The 16,689-nt window shown below is 38.3% G+C and overlaps 1 protein-coding gene across 1 annotated transcript in view; it reads right to left on the reverse strand.

The window, feature by feature from the left end:
- The window catches only part of LSAMP (limbic system associated membrane protein), a 643,487-nt gene extending 628,256 nt beyond the window's left edge, over positions 1-15,231 (reverse strand). The window contains exon 1 of the mRNA XM_060010684.1: positions 15,029-15,231. Within this exon, the coding sequence (XP_059866667.1) occupies positions 15,029-15,183 (155 nt within the window). The 5' untranslated portion in view covers positions 15,184-15,231. The remainder of the gene's footprint in view (positions 1-15,028) is intronic.
- Positions 15,232-16,689: the final 1,458 nt, after the last annotated feature.

Genomic DNA, 16,689 nt, shown 5'->3' on the forward strand with positions numbered 1-16,689 from the left:
GTCCACTTATACTTGTATTTTTTCAATAGTAAGTAGTACAGTACTATATAATCCTTGGTTGGTTGAATCTGCAGATGCAGATACAGAGGAACCAACTACACAGAGGTGGATTTTTGACTTTGCTGAGGTTCAGGGCCCCTAACCCACACATTGTTCAAGGGTAGACTATATAGAGCTGTCTGTAGGTATCCACAGAGGATTGTTCCAGGGCCCTCCGTGGGTACTGAAATCAATAGATGCTCAAGTCCCTTATATAAAAATGGTATAGTATTTGCATATAACCTACACACATGTTCCCATATACTTCAAATCATCTCTAGATTACTTAGAATAACTAATACTATGTAAGTGCTTTGTAAATAGTTGTAAGTACAATGTAAATGCTATGCAAATCATTGCCAATGCTTTGGCAAATTCAAGTTTTGCTTTTTAGAACTTTCTGAACTTTTTAAAAAGTATTTTCTATCCACAGTTGATTGAATCCATGGATGCAGAACCCACAGATATGGAGAGCCAACAGGAACTGGAGATCATTCTTATTTTATTCTTATAATAACCTTCTGGGATAAGAAGGTAAATATTATTATTATCCTTTCATTTTATAAATAAAGGTCTTGAGGCCCAGTAAGGATAAATGATTTGCCCATATTTACAAAGCTGGTAATTGATAGAGGTGATTGGAGTTAGGTCTCCTGGCTCAGAAGCTTGTTATTTCCATTATGTCATAAAAAAAAAAAAAAAGTTCATATTTTAAAAATCATTCAAACTGATTTGCTTATTTAAATGATGTTCTGTTTAAAATATAAACTACCTTAAATTCTTTGCTTTTCTTTAATCTCTCTTTTCTTTCTTTCTTCCTTTCTTTATCTCTTTTTTTTTGAATGAGACATGGTATAAACACACACACACACACACACACACACACACACACACACACACACACACACACACAAATAATGTTCCTTTTCATAGAAAGCTACGATTTGCCTCCCTATAGCTTGCACCAATTTTCACCTTATAATCCTGTCAACAAAGAAAATCCTTTTATCTTTGTGTCATACACATAGTAGAAAGTTTGCTTCCTATGTTTTTATCCAAATATTGAAGATGGCCAAAGACAACCACCATCAATCAGTTCTTTTGTCATGATTCTTCAATCAACTGAAACAAAAATCTAGCTCATTATGGACCCATAATCTGTTCATAAGTCTATCAGGAGAAACCTGTCAAAACACAGATACTCAGAGTGAATGGCATTTCCCTGATGTACCAATATGGAATTTTATTTGTTTTAAAGAAATTGATTGACCATGTTACAGTTTGCTCCCAGGGGATCCAGGTTGGCTCCTAGTGATCACTGCTTGCTTTTCAAAATATTCTAGCATTTAGACTTTTGCTGTCATTGTTGCTGAGTTAATATTATTTTCCCCTTTTACTTATAACTAAGACAATATTGTATGTCACCAATACTGTGAAACAGTTTTTGTTTTCTACAGGTTTTCAGATGTTAGTAATAGTATTTCTACAATCATGCTATCAAGTTATTTTAGTGACCTAGGTTTCATATATATGAGTCTTATAGCCGAACTTGTTTATATTACTCTAATCATTTCTTCATATGCCTTGGGTCTTTAATATTGAAAAGGATATAAAAACAGAATTATGATAATTTTCCTTGATAAAAAATTGAAATTTAATTTAAATCCTTATTCTTCTTTCAGTGGCCAGTTTCTCATCTTCACTAGGAATGCTAGTTAACAGATCACTAGATCTTTTGGTGACTGAGAATGAAAGAAAATAGAAATTTAGTCTGGAACTGAGATCACAAAGAATTGATTTTAATTTTTTACGTTATTTCTCATTTAGCTAAGACAGTATTAATTTCTATTCTTTAATACAAGTAGAAAAAAATGTTATAAGATTTTACTTTTTAGGGGCTATATGATAACAAAGATATAATAGAAACAAGAAATATTATGTCTCGCTTCTCTTACAAGGTAATTTTAGCTGTTGCATAATGATTAATTAAAAATAAAACATATTAACCAAACCAATTAAGAAAGCCATCATGTGATACTTATATATTATATCTGTCCACATCCTTGAAAACCTGGAAAATTTGGTTTTCTGAAATAAACTTCCCCAATTATTAGTGCATCAAATTAATTAGGTTCCTATTAAAGTGTGCTATGACCCAAGTTCACAATAATATTCACATTTATATTTTGTGTATGTAAATTTTATGTACATATAAAAGGCACATGCATGCTTTTACTCTCTATATATAATTATAAATATATGCTGAAAAAATTAAAAATAAAATAAAAATCTATACAATATAGATTAAGTACATTTGTGACAAATTGTTTACACATAACAGATTCTGTATAAATACATACTGTTATTTTTAGAAGAACTGTATTTTGAATTGTTTTATTTTTATACAAGAATTAAGGCATTCATGCAAAAATATTTTTGTTTCCTAAACTATGACATTTATAAAATAATGTAGGAGTTCATTATTTTTTATAATTTGAGCATATCATCATCTCATTTATAACATCATGCATTTCATCTGATTTACTCAACCATATTCAAAAACATAATGTCACGTTACCAGACCAACATCTTTGTTTAATAGGCAAGTAGGAATTATAACAATTTTGGAGTTGAAGCTATGGAGGCTAAAACCCAACTTTCTATAGACAATAGGTTTTGTGGAACTAAAGTCTAAATCTCTTGATGTTCAATCTAGAAATTTCTCTAATCTAGTAATATCCTATTGACTTTAGGCAGTTCCTTGTCATGGTGATGATATTAGATATTAGTTCATCAGATTACAGCCACAAAAGATACACAGAAGAATAGAGGTCAACGAGAAAGTCAAAGAAAAATCCATTCATCTGCTAAGTTAATGATTCAGCAACAGAAAATGCTGATCGTAAGATATGCTCACGCAATTGCACCATGAACATACACAAGAAGACAGCAATCTTTGGTTATCTCAAGATGAAGATCAGCCAGAAATTGGCAGCTGTATGTGGCTTAAACCCCATAAAATAAACAGCCCTGATGTAGATAGGGTAGAACAAGGTGTGACTGAAGAAACACAAAGATTAGAAATAAGGAAACCAATTATTTTTCCCATTTAATATTTTCACGTGTATTTTGGCTATTCATGACTTAGTACTGGACTGCATCACTTTCGTTGTTATCTTTTGTTCCTAGAAAGGTAGCGTGGCAAACAGTAGCATGTCTAAAGCACAACTTGAGAAAGGATGTTACTAACTTAGATAACTTCAAGATATAAACATTCAATATAGAAACGCATCATCAAAAATTATAAAGGAATAAATATTAATGCAGTATTGTATGAGAAACTGGGTTGCATTTTCCCTCTGACCTAATACAAATAATGCCCTTGTGCATTATGGCAAGATGCACAAAAGGGAATTTGGGATTATTACAAAGCCCACTGTACATTCAAGTTGGAATTTCTCCAGGACTGAGTAATGAACCCTACACTGCAAATCTCAGGTAAGCATCATTGTTCAGTATGAATAATTACTCCGAGTCAAATGAATGTGAGTGATCTGCCCCTTGCCTCATTTCACAACAAAGTAGAACAGATCAGGTGAATATACCTGTTGCACAACAATCCTGCTCCCAAATCCCCAACTTAGCCCCCGAAAGTCCACAGCCACCGCTAGAGGGAGAAAGTCTCAGCAGTTCCCGGAAAGTATATCCCTTTTCTTACAGCTCCCTGCGAGGCTGAGCTCACTCTTCAGACAGTGGACATGCCTCACATCAGGAGCACTGAGTGACTCTTAGCTCTGTCAGAGCTGCTAATCTGTCAGAGGAAGGAGCATAATTTGTCTGGGCCCCTGTGACTGAAGCTTTGGGATTCTCCTAAAAAAAAAACCCTATTTGACCTTCTCTAGAAAGCCATCCTCAAATAGAGTAGCTGCAACAGGGAATGTTCAAAGTATCTCCAGCCAAACCCCCTAATCCACCCTACTAATGATCAGAAGAGAATCAATCTCTTATTTTACTATGTCTTTTTCAACCACACATCCACAATCACTCCAGGGGTGGTTGATTTCACCACTAACATAACTTCCTTCATCCACGTCTCCTAATTTATTTCCTCTTTTATAAATAAATTTCTGCTCTGCTTGATTTATACTATGACTATCCCTCTCTGTTCAATTCAGTGAGCAAATATTTATCTGAGCACCTGTAGGTACTAAGCTAAATTCTGGAATGGAAAGGTAAAGTAGATGAAACACCTGCCTTTGAAGGGCTGATAGTACATCTGAAGCAAGATACAAGTGGATAGAATTTTTAAGTGTAGTAAATGCTACATTGAGGTATGCATATACTGCAGTTACCTCATTTCTGGGTATATTTGTGAAGGAAACAGAATTAGTATCTCAAAGAGACACCTGCACTTCCGTATTCTTTGCAGCATTACTCAAAACAGCCGAGATATGGAAACAACCTAAGCATCCACTAATGTATGAATGGATAAAGAAAGTATGAAACCTATACCTATATCTATATACACACAATGGAATATTATTCAGCTATAAAAAAGAAGAAAATCCTGCCATCTGTGACAATGTGAATAAACCTGGAGGACATTATGCTAAATGAAATAAGCTAGGCAGAGAAAAATAAGTTCTGCATTATCTCACTTATATGCAGACTCTAAAAAAGTCAAAGTCAGAGAGGCAGAAAGTAGAATGGTGACTGTCAGGGGCTGGAGGGGTGGCAGAAATGGGGAGATATTAGTCAAAGGGTACAAACTTTCAATCATAAGATGAGTAATTTCTGGGGATCTAAAGTACAGCATGGTGACTATGGTTAATAATGTCGTATCGTATATTTGAAGTTTGCTAGCAGAGTCGATTTTGGGTGTTCTCAGACACACACACGCAAAGATAACTATATGAGGTGACAGATATGTCAATTAGCTTGATTTTAGTAATCATTTCACAATTGGTACATATATCAAATCATCCTTCTGTACACCTTAAGTATATGAAATTTTATTTGTCAACTGTATCTCAGTTAAGCTGAAGGGGAGGTATGCACAGAAGCTATCAGCAATAATAAATAAGGTACTTAGACCACTTTGGGAAGATTACGGAAGATTACTTGAATTAGATAGCACCAGAACTAACCTTGAGCCTTGAAAGAGCGGCAAAGAGGCAACCTAGCAAAGAAGTGTGGTGGGAGGGGTGGAGAGGCGGAAGAGGTTCCAGGCAGAGAGAGCATCATGAAGAAACGTAAGAACCAGCATTGTGTGTGCACACACACTAGCATGCTCATGAGCGCCAACTGTAAGTGGTTCTGAACTAGTGGACCCAGTGAGGTAGCAGGTCATGGAGAGTTATCCATGCTAAGGAGTTCTGCCTTCATGTTGTAGATGATGAGAAGCCTTTGAAGGATCTGGTGACATTTCTAGATTGATACTGGAAAACAACACGTCTGGGATAGTCAGGTGAGCTCGGGTCCATGGTTCTGCGAACTACCTGGAGTCTGGAAGGTCTAAGTAGTGTCAATTCCTACTTCATTTCAGATGTTTGTCTTCATCTTTACCTCACAAAGCTGGACCAGGTTTTATGATCCTGAACTTACACAGCAAGAGTTTAAAAAGATGGGGCTCAGCACTCTGACTTGCATCTCCATGTCACCCCTTGTTACAATAGCTTTGACACAGAGCTTCAGTTCTAGGGACTACATCCCTCTCTTTTACTCCTTGACCAAGTTACCTATCTTGGTAATATGTCTGAGGAATATCCCTTATTACTGAGTTCTCTGCCCTGTTCAAGCCAGCCCTTAAGACAAGGACTCTGTTTCTTCTCTGAGCCTCAGTCTTGAGGCTGAGTCTCTACTAGGAGCTGACAGAACTCCCTGTAACACTGCCTGCCTCCATGGGGAGCTCACGAAAAGCTGCTGACCTGTTATTTTCCCCTTACTGTGCTCTGCCCTTTTTCTTTGTGTACCATGTCGTACCTTCCTTGGCTCCGCCACTCACCTGCTAAGAAAGCTTCATGAGACCTTGTCCTGCATGTCACACCAGAAACTCCCCAGGCACCTGCAGCAGTGCCTCTGCCATCCCAAGAGACAGGTCTAGATCTATTTCCAGTTCCTCCCAATTTAACATAATCAGTCCCAATTTTAGCCAAAAGTAACTTTTGTACAAATTAGAAAATAAAAGATCTACCTTCCTGAAAGAATTTGATACAATCTACAGTGTCTGCAATGGGTAGAATACCCTTTGAGCCTGTGCAAAGGAGAGCCTGCCAACTGAGACCACAACCTTACTGAAGCTAGTCGGGTCTCCAAGAGGGACAAATCATAGGAGACTAGCATAATTTTTTAGGGGGGTAAAAAATGGCATATCATGACCTCCTAGAGAAATGGAAATAAAAACAAAAATAAACAAATGGAACCTACTGAAACTTAAAAGCTTCTGCACAGCAAAGGAAACCATAAACAAGGCGAAAAGACAACCCTCAGAATGGGAGAAAATATTTGCAAATGAAGCAACTGACAAAGGATTAATCTCCAAAATTTACAAGCAGCTCATGCAGCTCAATATCAAAAAAAACAAAAAAACCCAATCCAAAAATGGGCAGAAGACCTAAATAGACCTAAATTTCTCCAAAGAAGATATACAGATTGCCAACAAACACATGAAAGAACGCTCAACATCATTAATCATTAGAGAAATGCAAATCAAAACCATAGTGTGATATCATCTCACACTGGTCAGAATGGCCATCATCAAAATCTCTACCAACAGTAAATGCTGGAGAGGATGTGGAGAAAAGGGAACCCTCTTGCACTGTTGGTGGGAATGTAAATTGATACAGCCACTATGGAGAACAGTATGGAGGTTCCTTAAAAAACTACAAATAGAACTACCATATGACCCAGCAATCCCACTACTGGGCATATACCCTGAGAAAACCATAATTCAAAAAGAGTCATGTACTACAATGTTCATTGCAGCTCTATTTACAATAGCCAGGACATGGAAGCAACCTAAGTGTCCATCAACAGACGAATGGATAAAGAAGATGTGGCACATTTATACAATGGAATATTACTCAGCCATAAAAAGAAATGAAATTGAGCTATTTGTAATGAGGTAGATAGACCGAGAGTCTGTCATACAGAGTGAAGTAAGTCAGAAAGAGAAATACAAATACCGTATGCTAACAAATACATATGGAATCTAAAAAAAAAAAAAAAATGAAAGAAAGAAAAAATCGTTCTAAAGAACCTAGTGGCAGGACAGGAATAAAGACGCAGATGTAGAGCATGGACCTGAGGACACAGAGTGGGGGAGGGGGAACGGTAAGCTGGGAGAAGTGAGAGATTGGCCTGGATTTATATATACTACCAAATGTAAAATAGATAGCTAGTGGGAAGCATTTACATAACACAGGGAGATCAGCTCAGTGCTTTGTGACCACCTAGAGGGGTGGGATAGGGAGGGTGGGAGGAAGACACAAGAGGGAAGAGATATGGGGATATATGTATATGTATAGCTGATTCACTTTGTTATAAAGCAGAAACTAACTTACCATTGTAAAGCAATTATACTCCAATAAAGATGTTAAAAAAAAAAAAAGTTTCAGGAAGAGAGTCCTATTGCATTGAATGTCATTGATGTAGTGCCTGACATTGAGTAGATGATCAGTAGATATTTATTGACCACTGGCTAACTCATATTTCATTTTCTTTCCTTTCTTTGCTTTAAAAATAATATTTATTCATCATAGAAAATTTGGAAACATAAAAGCATGAGGAAGAAATTAAAAAATAGCTTACAATTTCAAAACAAAAAAAGGCATATCATGTTATAACATGAAAACCAAGAAGATAATTTTCAGCTCTTTATTTGGAATAAAGATCTCTGACATGAGAAATAGGAGACATGAATCTAGCTCTCAAATGGTCACTTGAATCTTTAGACAACCAACTAAATTTTTCTCCTCTCAGTTATATCTCTTTAAAGTGAGATGAGACTGCCTAATCTCCAAGGACTTTCCTCTTCTAAATTTCTACAAATCTACCCTATAGTAATTAACAAATTCTGAAGCAAAGTGTTTTCTTCAGCGAAGGTTAATCACTCATTAACTTGAGATTATGTTTTGATTACAGGTGACTATAAAAATGTGTTCACTCATCCTGCACTCCTGATAACAAACTCAACTATAAGATACATATGACTTTAAAGGACTTGAAAAGAAATGGCCATCTTAGACCAAATGGCCAAACTTAACCATAGAAATAAAGATAAAAAGCTTATTTTATTGTTATCTAATTTTATAAAAGTTATTTCCTACTGTGAATATAATGATAATAATCTTATTAAGAGCTTACATTTTATAGTTTACAGAACACTTGGATACATAGTATCTCATCTGATCATAAAAATAGCTTGCATGCGTAGTAGGCCAAGTAACTATCACTTTTACTTATTTAATAGATCAGACTATTTCAGGATGTTTAGATCTTGGTCTTCTGACTACAGTCGGCCCTCTGTATCCATGGATTCTGCATCCACGGATTCAAACCAACTGCAGATTGAAAATATTTGGAAGAAAAATTCCAGAAAGTTCCAAAAAGCAAAGCTTGAATTTGCCAGAGCACTGGCAACTATTTACATAGCATTTACATTTTATTTACAACTTTTTACATAGCATTTACATTATATTAGGTATTATAAGTAATCTAGAGATGATTTAAAGTATACTAGAGCATGTGCATATGTTATATGCAAATACTATGCCATTTTATACAAGGGACTTGAGCATCTGCAGATTTTGGTATTGAGGGGGGTCTTGGAACCAATCTCCCACAGATACCATGGGACGACGCTACTTGCTGAACATTCTGAACTTATATCCTTGATAAAAATCCTTTATCTTTGACATAAACACTTGACTATTAGTTTCATGTAGACATCATCATGTAGAGTTGAAATGAATTCTACAAACATCTAGCTAATATTTTGAAAATCATATTTGTGGCAGATATGACAACATAAGTACACAGAAGTAAGCCTGTTTGAATAAGACCAAAGATATTTTCCTTGACTAAATATAGTCTCTTTTCTCCCTTTAAAAAGAAAATCTAGAACTGTTTTGTATCTTTTGTGTCTTGCCTAACATAAATGAAAGAGCGAACACAAACAACAGGATTTAAAAAGTCAAGCTTTAATGCTATTTCAAGAGATATTATGTAAATTGGAACCACATTAAAATAATATGGATTATTTTAACATCCACTCCATTTTCCATGACATTGTAGGGATGAGATTGTGTGGTAAGGAAATGGATCTATGAGGATCTCTTTCCTCTCTCTCAATTGAATTTGCACATCTTTGCTGTTGAAATATTTCCCAAACCACACACATGACTATATTTTTTTACTACACGTCTAGTAAGTGCTGCCCTGAACATGGTTTGTAAAAGAGATTTTTCAACCAGTAAAGGAGCAGTTCTCAACTCAGTGTACATATCAGAATCATTTTTTAAATACCTATGTCCAAGCCCCACCCCAAACTAATTCAATCAGAATTTCTGAGAGTAGGGAATATGTGGCTTCATTGTTTTTTAAAAGACCTCCAGTAGAGTGTAGCATGCAGCCATGGTTGTGAACTCTCTACAGCAGCATTTCTCCAACTTTAATGTGCTTATGAATCACTTGGGAACTTTTTAAAATGCAGATTCTGATTTTGTAGGTCTGGAATAGGCCCTGAGATTTTGGAATTTAGCAAATGACTATATGATATGAAAGATGCTCATCTACAGAACACACTTGTAGCAGCAAGAGTTGGTGGTTCTCAAACTGTGGCTCGGTCCCGCAGCACCAGCATCATCTGAGAACTTGTTACAAATGTAGACTTCAGCACCTACCGGAGAACTGAATCAGAAACTCTGAAGGTAGGGGCCAGGTAATCTTCATTTTCACGAACACTCAAGGTAATTTGGATACACCTTCAAGTTTGAGAAACTCTGGTCTAAAAAAAAAGAGCCCCCTAAAGTCTAAACAACTGGCTACATGTAGTTGAAAAACCACTAACACTTTATGCTTTATGTAGCAGTTTACAATTCACCAAAGTGAACTACTTTAACCTCTTGTGGGCTCTTTAAAACAATCCCATAGAGTAACTAAAATAGGTAATTTCATCATTTTTTAAATGAAACTGAAGTTCAAAATATTTAAGAGACATTCTCAAAGTCATGTAGCATGCAAGGATAGATCCAAAATTAGAGCCTAGCTTTGCTGAGTTGTACAAAGTAACAGGCAGGATATTCACAGGAGAACAGGGCCAATGGCCATAAACTGTGGCCTGAAAGGGCAGGCTCTCTTGGGCTCAGGTGATGACAGTGAGGGGTACCAGCACACAATCAGGCAACCTCCTACCAGGTGAGTCACAGACATTTGTACTTGGAGCTCCCAAAGACTACAGCAAAATGCACTAATCCTTCTTCTGCCTGAGTCTGCTGTTATGTGGAACCAGCCTCAAGAAACACAAATGTTTAACCCTCACCAACTGATTTAGTGGATGAGTCAGTCATTTTTGCTTGTTCACACTCCACGATTCTAAAAATAATTCATTTGAAGTCAAATTACCTAGAACAACCACCTTAACACGTGTTGTATGTATGTGTTTCATTCTTAGAGACACACAAATTACCACAGTTTGTATTTGTCACATGAGATTTGTCTGCTGTGTTCCTCAGGACATAAATGAACAGCAAGTGACATTAAGTGCATAAACATCCTTTTAAAAACGTATACAACTGCCACATTCTTAGACAAGATATAGCACACTTTACTCCATTATTTACCACGTATATTTGATAAAGGACTTAATGGGCAATGAACAGTCCTTAAAGTATCATAATAACCTAAATAAATTTTGATTACCTTTAGTGAGTTAACTACAGAAAAAGAAAACTTCATAACTGTCTCAAAGTCTCCCTATAGACCCATGCCCACAAAGTTTGTTTTCAAATAATGAATAATTATAAGTGGTAGAAAAATCACATACTGTGTCAGGAGTTTGTTTGATTGTTGACAGTTTCTTTGTGAATGTAGGCGTGCCAGATGCTTTAAAGAAGAGAAGCCATTTTTCTCTTAAAAGTTGCACAAAATTTTTACATTTTACTGTCAAATAATCACATCTTTTTAATGTTTTTGCTTTTTCTCCTACTGTAGAAACAAACAAGGAAATAAAAGACCAAAGATTTTGAAAAACTAAAAAATTAACTATTTTAAACTTAGGTACTTAGTTTCTTATACCTAACACTTATTAGGTACATTTACATTTAAATGGTAAAAATGTTATCACCATAAAAGGTATTATAATATCCTGAAAACATCAAATAGGGTCAGAATTGTGAAATAAATGCAACTTCAATGCCCCCAATTTTAAATATTTAAAGTCACAACACTAGTGTGGACCCTCTGATTTTACCACATATGCAGTTACGCAATATGTCCAGATATGCAGGTATATATAATTTTTGGAGTTACCTTATGAGCAGATATATTGGGATTGATTATTTTATAATGATCTTTCCAGACATATGCTGCTAATATTGAAAATACAGTTAGTGGGACTATTAAAAATGAAATTTTAAAGGTCAGATTGGAAGACTATTTTCACTTTTCCCTTAATTTATCACAAGAGTTACATGGTTTCAAGCTGCCAAGATTAACCAGGAAGTGAATCCCTATGGGAGCCTGGGTACAAGGATAGAGGGTTGGAAGGACCAGTGCTAGAAACTTATCCAGTAATTGATGAACTGCTACACTTGTGCGGGGGTGGCAGTGAGGCAGGTGGGCTCCGTTCAGAAAAGCAACTGAGACTTCCGCACAAGTAAAGTCCTGTGGGTAACTGTGTCTCCTACTTTACTGTGCAAACAAATGGAAATGAAGATTCTGGTTCAGTAGGATTTAGGAAGGCACTCCAGGAGCTGCTGTGGCTGCCACTGGTCTGTGAATCACACTTTGATCCTTTGCCTTTGAGATGGAAGATGGTACTGTGGTTTCCTTTAACTCTTAAAGGATCTCATAAAGGTGCTCATAAAGATCTAGAATCCCTTCTGGGAAACAACAGGCTTAGGTTGGTACACGTGAGATTATCTTTCTTTCCACCTAGTTTTATCACCTTCATTCTAGAGTCTTTCTTTTCTTTCTTCCAAAAGATAGAAATTACAGAGCAAGACCCCAAGACTAGTATATACTGTCCTATCAAGATACACATTTACATCAAAGATCATAATTATACAAAAGTAAGCATCAATTCCCCCCGAAAAACACTTGTTTCATGGAAGTAAGGCAGTAAAGGTAAATGTTTTGGGGACAGTCGGCCAAACTTCTGTCACTGGACCACCAGAATTACAAACCTCCCTTCTTTCCTGTTGCCATTTCAGATCATTCAGGGCCACAGACTCACTGAGACAGGATTTTTTTTTCCCCTTGCCATTTCACTTTCTCAGTGCCAAACACCTACTGTGGCTTCCAACGAATCAAGTTCTCCTTCCTCTCCTCCCCTGGAAGCTCATGCTCCCAGTAAAATGTCAAAAATAAAGTGGAAGCAAGGCTTTCCCAGGCTAGACTTGTAAACAGAAAGCAAGAGTGCCAATCTTCACCAGCAAACTGACCCACAAAGCTTACTGGATTCAGTTAAAGAGACTGAGAAGAAGGTCAGCTACGAAAAACAAAGGGAACTCTCTCCATAGTTACTTCTGATAGAGCTCCACCAACCCAGAAATAAAGCCTTGTCCAAGGCAAAGGAAACAAAAAAGAGGGCACATTAGGTGAGGTCTGGGAAAGCAATGGGCTCTCACAGGTGACTTCTCTGCATGCTCTGTTTGTCTATCTTCTCTTTCCCAGGGAATGACTGCTTCTATATTTATTCTCTGTGCTCACTACCCACCCCATTTCCATACTGCAATGTCTACTAAAGTGTAATGCTTAAAAACTCCATTTCTTTTGAGCCATAGACACACAGAAGCACATATATATCATATATAGATATTTATGTAGTAAGACTGCCTCTCATAGACATAGAGTTGTATGCATACAATGTACGAAAATATAAGAATACCTTCTTTCTTCTAAATTAACATTTACATGCTTATCTAACTCTTTGATAACTATAGCTTAAGATAGAGGTGATGCTGACTTAGAAAGACCTTACAAAGTTCATTTCATGGACATTAACATAAAAACTTATACACCCAGAGTATTCACTTTTCCCATATTCATTCTTATAATTCAGTGAAAACAAATCTTGCTAAGAATAGCATAAATTTATATAGAGTGCTTCACTTGTAAAGGGTTAATGACATTAGGGAATATGAATGCTAGCAGTTGACATGGCATGCTTATGTGTTTGCGAAAATATTTTCTGCATCATGTCCAAATCCCTCTGCAAACAGATAAATTACTCTATAAATCTTATTACTCCATGTGGATAAATCACACATGCAGGTTTCACAGGGCTGGAGAGAGCTAGAAGGGAAAATATGCTTCGGATGGTAGGATCTTTGGGATTCATAATCACGCAATGCTCAGGAAATGAAGACAGGAGCACTTACACATTAGGATTTTCTTAGTTTTTATACTCCGCAGCAACATACACACACCACAACACACAACCTACACATCCCTCTCTAACAAGGCAAGAGATCCCAAAGCAGGACACTGTGACAGCCAACCAAATTTATTTCTGAGAAAAGGAAAGAAAACTTTGCTGCTGTAGGCAGCTCTGCTATAGAACGGCTCCCCGATGCCCCAGGGTTTATGCACTATCAGCTCCTTGCACACAGATCAGATGCTTCTTTTCTATCAGATACTGCTTTTTATTGCCACAACGAACAATATTAGCCAGAGAGACAGACTGACACTAGGTCATTTCATTTGGATGAAATGAGATTTTAAAAGATCTCCAAGGAGAACATTTTCTTTCATTATTCATTTATTTATTTATTTTTTATTTTTAGTATCTGATAGAAATTCAAGGAAAGCTATAAAAAAAGGACAAGGAGTATATGCAGTGGATGGCGAGGGGAAAGAGAGAAAAGAAACACAGGAAAACAGGCTAGCAGCTCTTTAGAAACAGAATTATGGCTAGGTTCCATCTGAGTTTCTCCAGCTCACTGTCCCTTACAGGGGTCAAACTCCAAGGACTTGGGACTCTTCCTTTCCAAATTTCAATCCCAAATTATATTTCGGAGTTTGACAGAGCTGCATAGAGATAAGACGCTGAGGTCAATGATCAATTTGAAATATCCATTTAATGCCAGGTTAATTCTTTCCTAACCTCTGTGCTTAACACTCCTATTCTTAAATATTAGCAATTCGGCAAGTTCCTTTTTTTTTTTTTCCCTTCTGTTCATTCTTGTGTTGATTTCTATCCACATTCCAGAAAAGGCTCAGTAATCAACCAAAGTTCTAAGATTGATTTATTGTCCTCCATGTCAATTAGAAGATCCTTACGGAAAGTCTCCTATCCAAACTATTGCTGGGGCAGAGCGAGAGCCTTTCTGTACGTATCCACACGTACAAACACACATACACCACGGAGAATGCAATACTGTGTACCACTCTCTGAGCGCCATAATTCAACAAACTCTTCTTTCTCAGTTAAGCAACCCCAACAAAACTCTTAAGTACAAAGCATCTGCAGTCACAAAAGCAAAAATACTGCCCGAATGTCACTAACACCATGGATGAAATTAGCCTTTCTCAGCAAGAGAAGCAAGATCCTAGGAACGAAACAACATTTAACCAACCCTGCTGATCCTTGACAGTGACCAGAATCCCCTTGAAATTTGCTGGCAGATACCTCGACCAGTCTGTAAAAGGCGCGCACACACACACACACACGCACACACACAGCACAAGCCTGCAGCATCAGGAGCTGGAGTTCATGGAGAACACACACACTCTTAAGCGCCACAGAAAAGTTGCCCGAAAGCCCTACCTGAGGATGGCCGTGTCCCCCTGCCTCACGGTGATGTTGTCGGTGCCTCGGTTAAAATCCACGCTGCGAACGGGCAGTCCTGTGGGAAGAAGGCAGAGCAATCTCAGTAGGACCAGCGGCAACTGTTTCCGATCAGGCTGAACTCTGGCGACCATGGTGGCCACGCCGAGGTGCGGGTCGCGGGCTACTCTGGAGGACGTGCGTGGGCCTGCTGCTCGCCGAGAGGGCTTTACAAACGGAGGGCTTTCATCCACGGCAAAGGCGTAACGGGCTTTGCCAATCTGTGGTCCTTTCCACTTTGCCTCTCTCTTTCCCTCGCTCAGTCTCTTTTGCCTCTAAGACTCAACAAAGCCCTCAGAAACCCGAGAAGAGGTGGGGAAAAGTCAAAGAAACAAAATTTGAAAGGAGAGAGTACAAAATATAAAACCCTCTAGAAAAGATGAAGAGAAGGCGGCCAAAAAGAAGGTGTTCTCTGGTCTCTCTGTGGCTGGATGCTCCTTTGCCAGCGTCTGAGCTGAGCCTCTTGCCTCCGTAACCCACTTTCCCGGTGGGCGAGGGAGCCGGCACCCAGCCTGCCAGCGAGTGTAAAGAAACCCACACAGCAGCGGCAGCAGCCCAGAGTCTCCCTCCCCCTCCTCCCCTTCCTGTTTCTCCCTCCAGTCCCTCCCTCCCGCCCTCCCTCCGCTTGGCACCTCCCCCGCCCGCCGCGGATTCCAACAGCCCCTCGGAGTCATCCCCTCTGCCCTCCCCTCAGCGTGGCCCCTCGCTTTCCACAACTGCCCCCTTCAGCAGCCGCCAGCCTCAGTGAAAGCCTGATGCGCCTTTAGGTTGTCAGGACAACAGCTCCATCTGAGGCCTGGCTGATTTCCTTAAGAAGAGGGAATGGAGCTTGGAGGTACCGTGCAAGAGAAAGGGGAAAAGGAGAGGGACTCAAGCTCTAAAACAACAGGAGAAAGAGTCCAGGGAAGGAGAGGCAAAGAGTGAGAAAGAAGGAAAAGGGAGAAAAGAAGAGAACACCAAGGCAAACCTTGACAGATGGAGGGAGTGAAACAGAGAAGGACAGGAAAGCCTGAGGGAGTGAAACAGAGAAGTACAGGAAAGCCTGAGGGGTGGAGGGGGACCAGTGCTGAAAGATGGGATGAGGAATGCAAAACAGAAGAAACTTGACAGTGGAGTCTAAGATGAAAAGCCAAAGTCGATTTCAAAACTAAATATTTCTCCAACTGTCTTTTCATACCCACATCTTGTTCATTCTTTCCTCTCTCTTTCACGGGATTAATAAGGTTTATTTTCTCTCCTTCCTTTATCCCCTCCCCCTCTTGGAGCCCCCTTATGAAAGATGGATTGGACACAATGCTGGTATTGAGTGGTCTGAAGTGTGAATGCTTGGTTTGTCTCTTCCAAGTGCCAGCCTCAGCAGCTGATCCCTGATCCCTAAATCAACTTCACTCTCCAGGAAACCCTTACTCAGTCCCACACATGAGGAATGGTATTAAGGATTATTGTTTCAATGGCACGTTGCCCTTGCTTCCCAAATTTTTACTGACACTTGCTTCTCAAAATGCAAGGAAGGAGATTTGTATATCAGAAAGCTTGTCACTTACAGGGTGACACTGAGGCTGCATACAGCACTGCAGTGAATGGAAGACAGGTTACCATCA

This window comes from Delphinus delphis, chromosome 4 (assembly GCF_949987515.2).
Source record: "Delphinus delphis chromosome 4, mDelDel1.2, whole genome shotgun sequence".
In the NCBI taxonomy this organism is placed as follows: domain Eukaryota; kingdom Metazoa; phylum Chordata; class Mammalia; order Artiodactyla; family Delphinidae; genus Delphinus; species Delphinus delphis.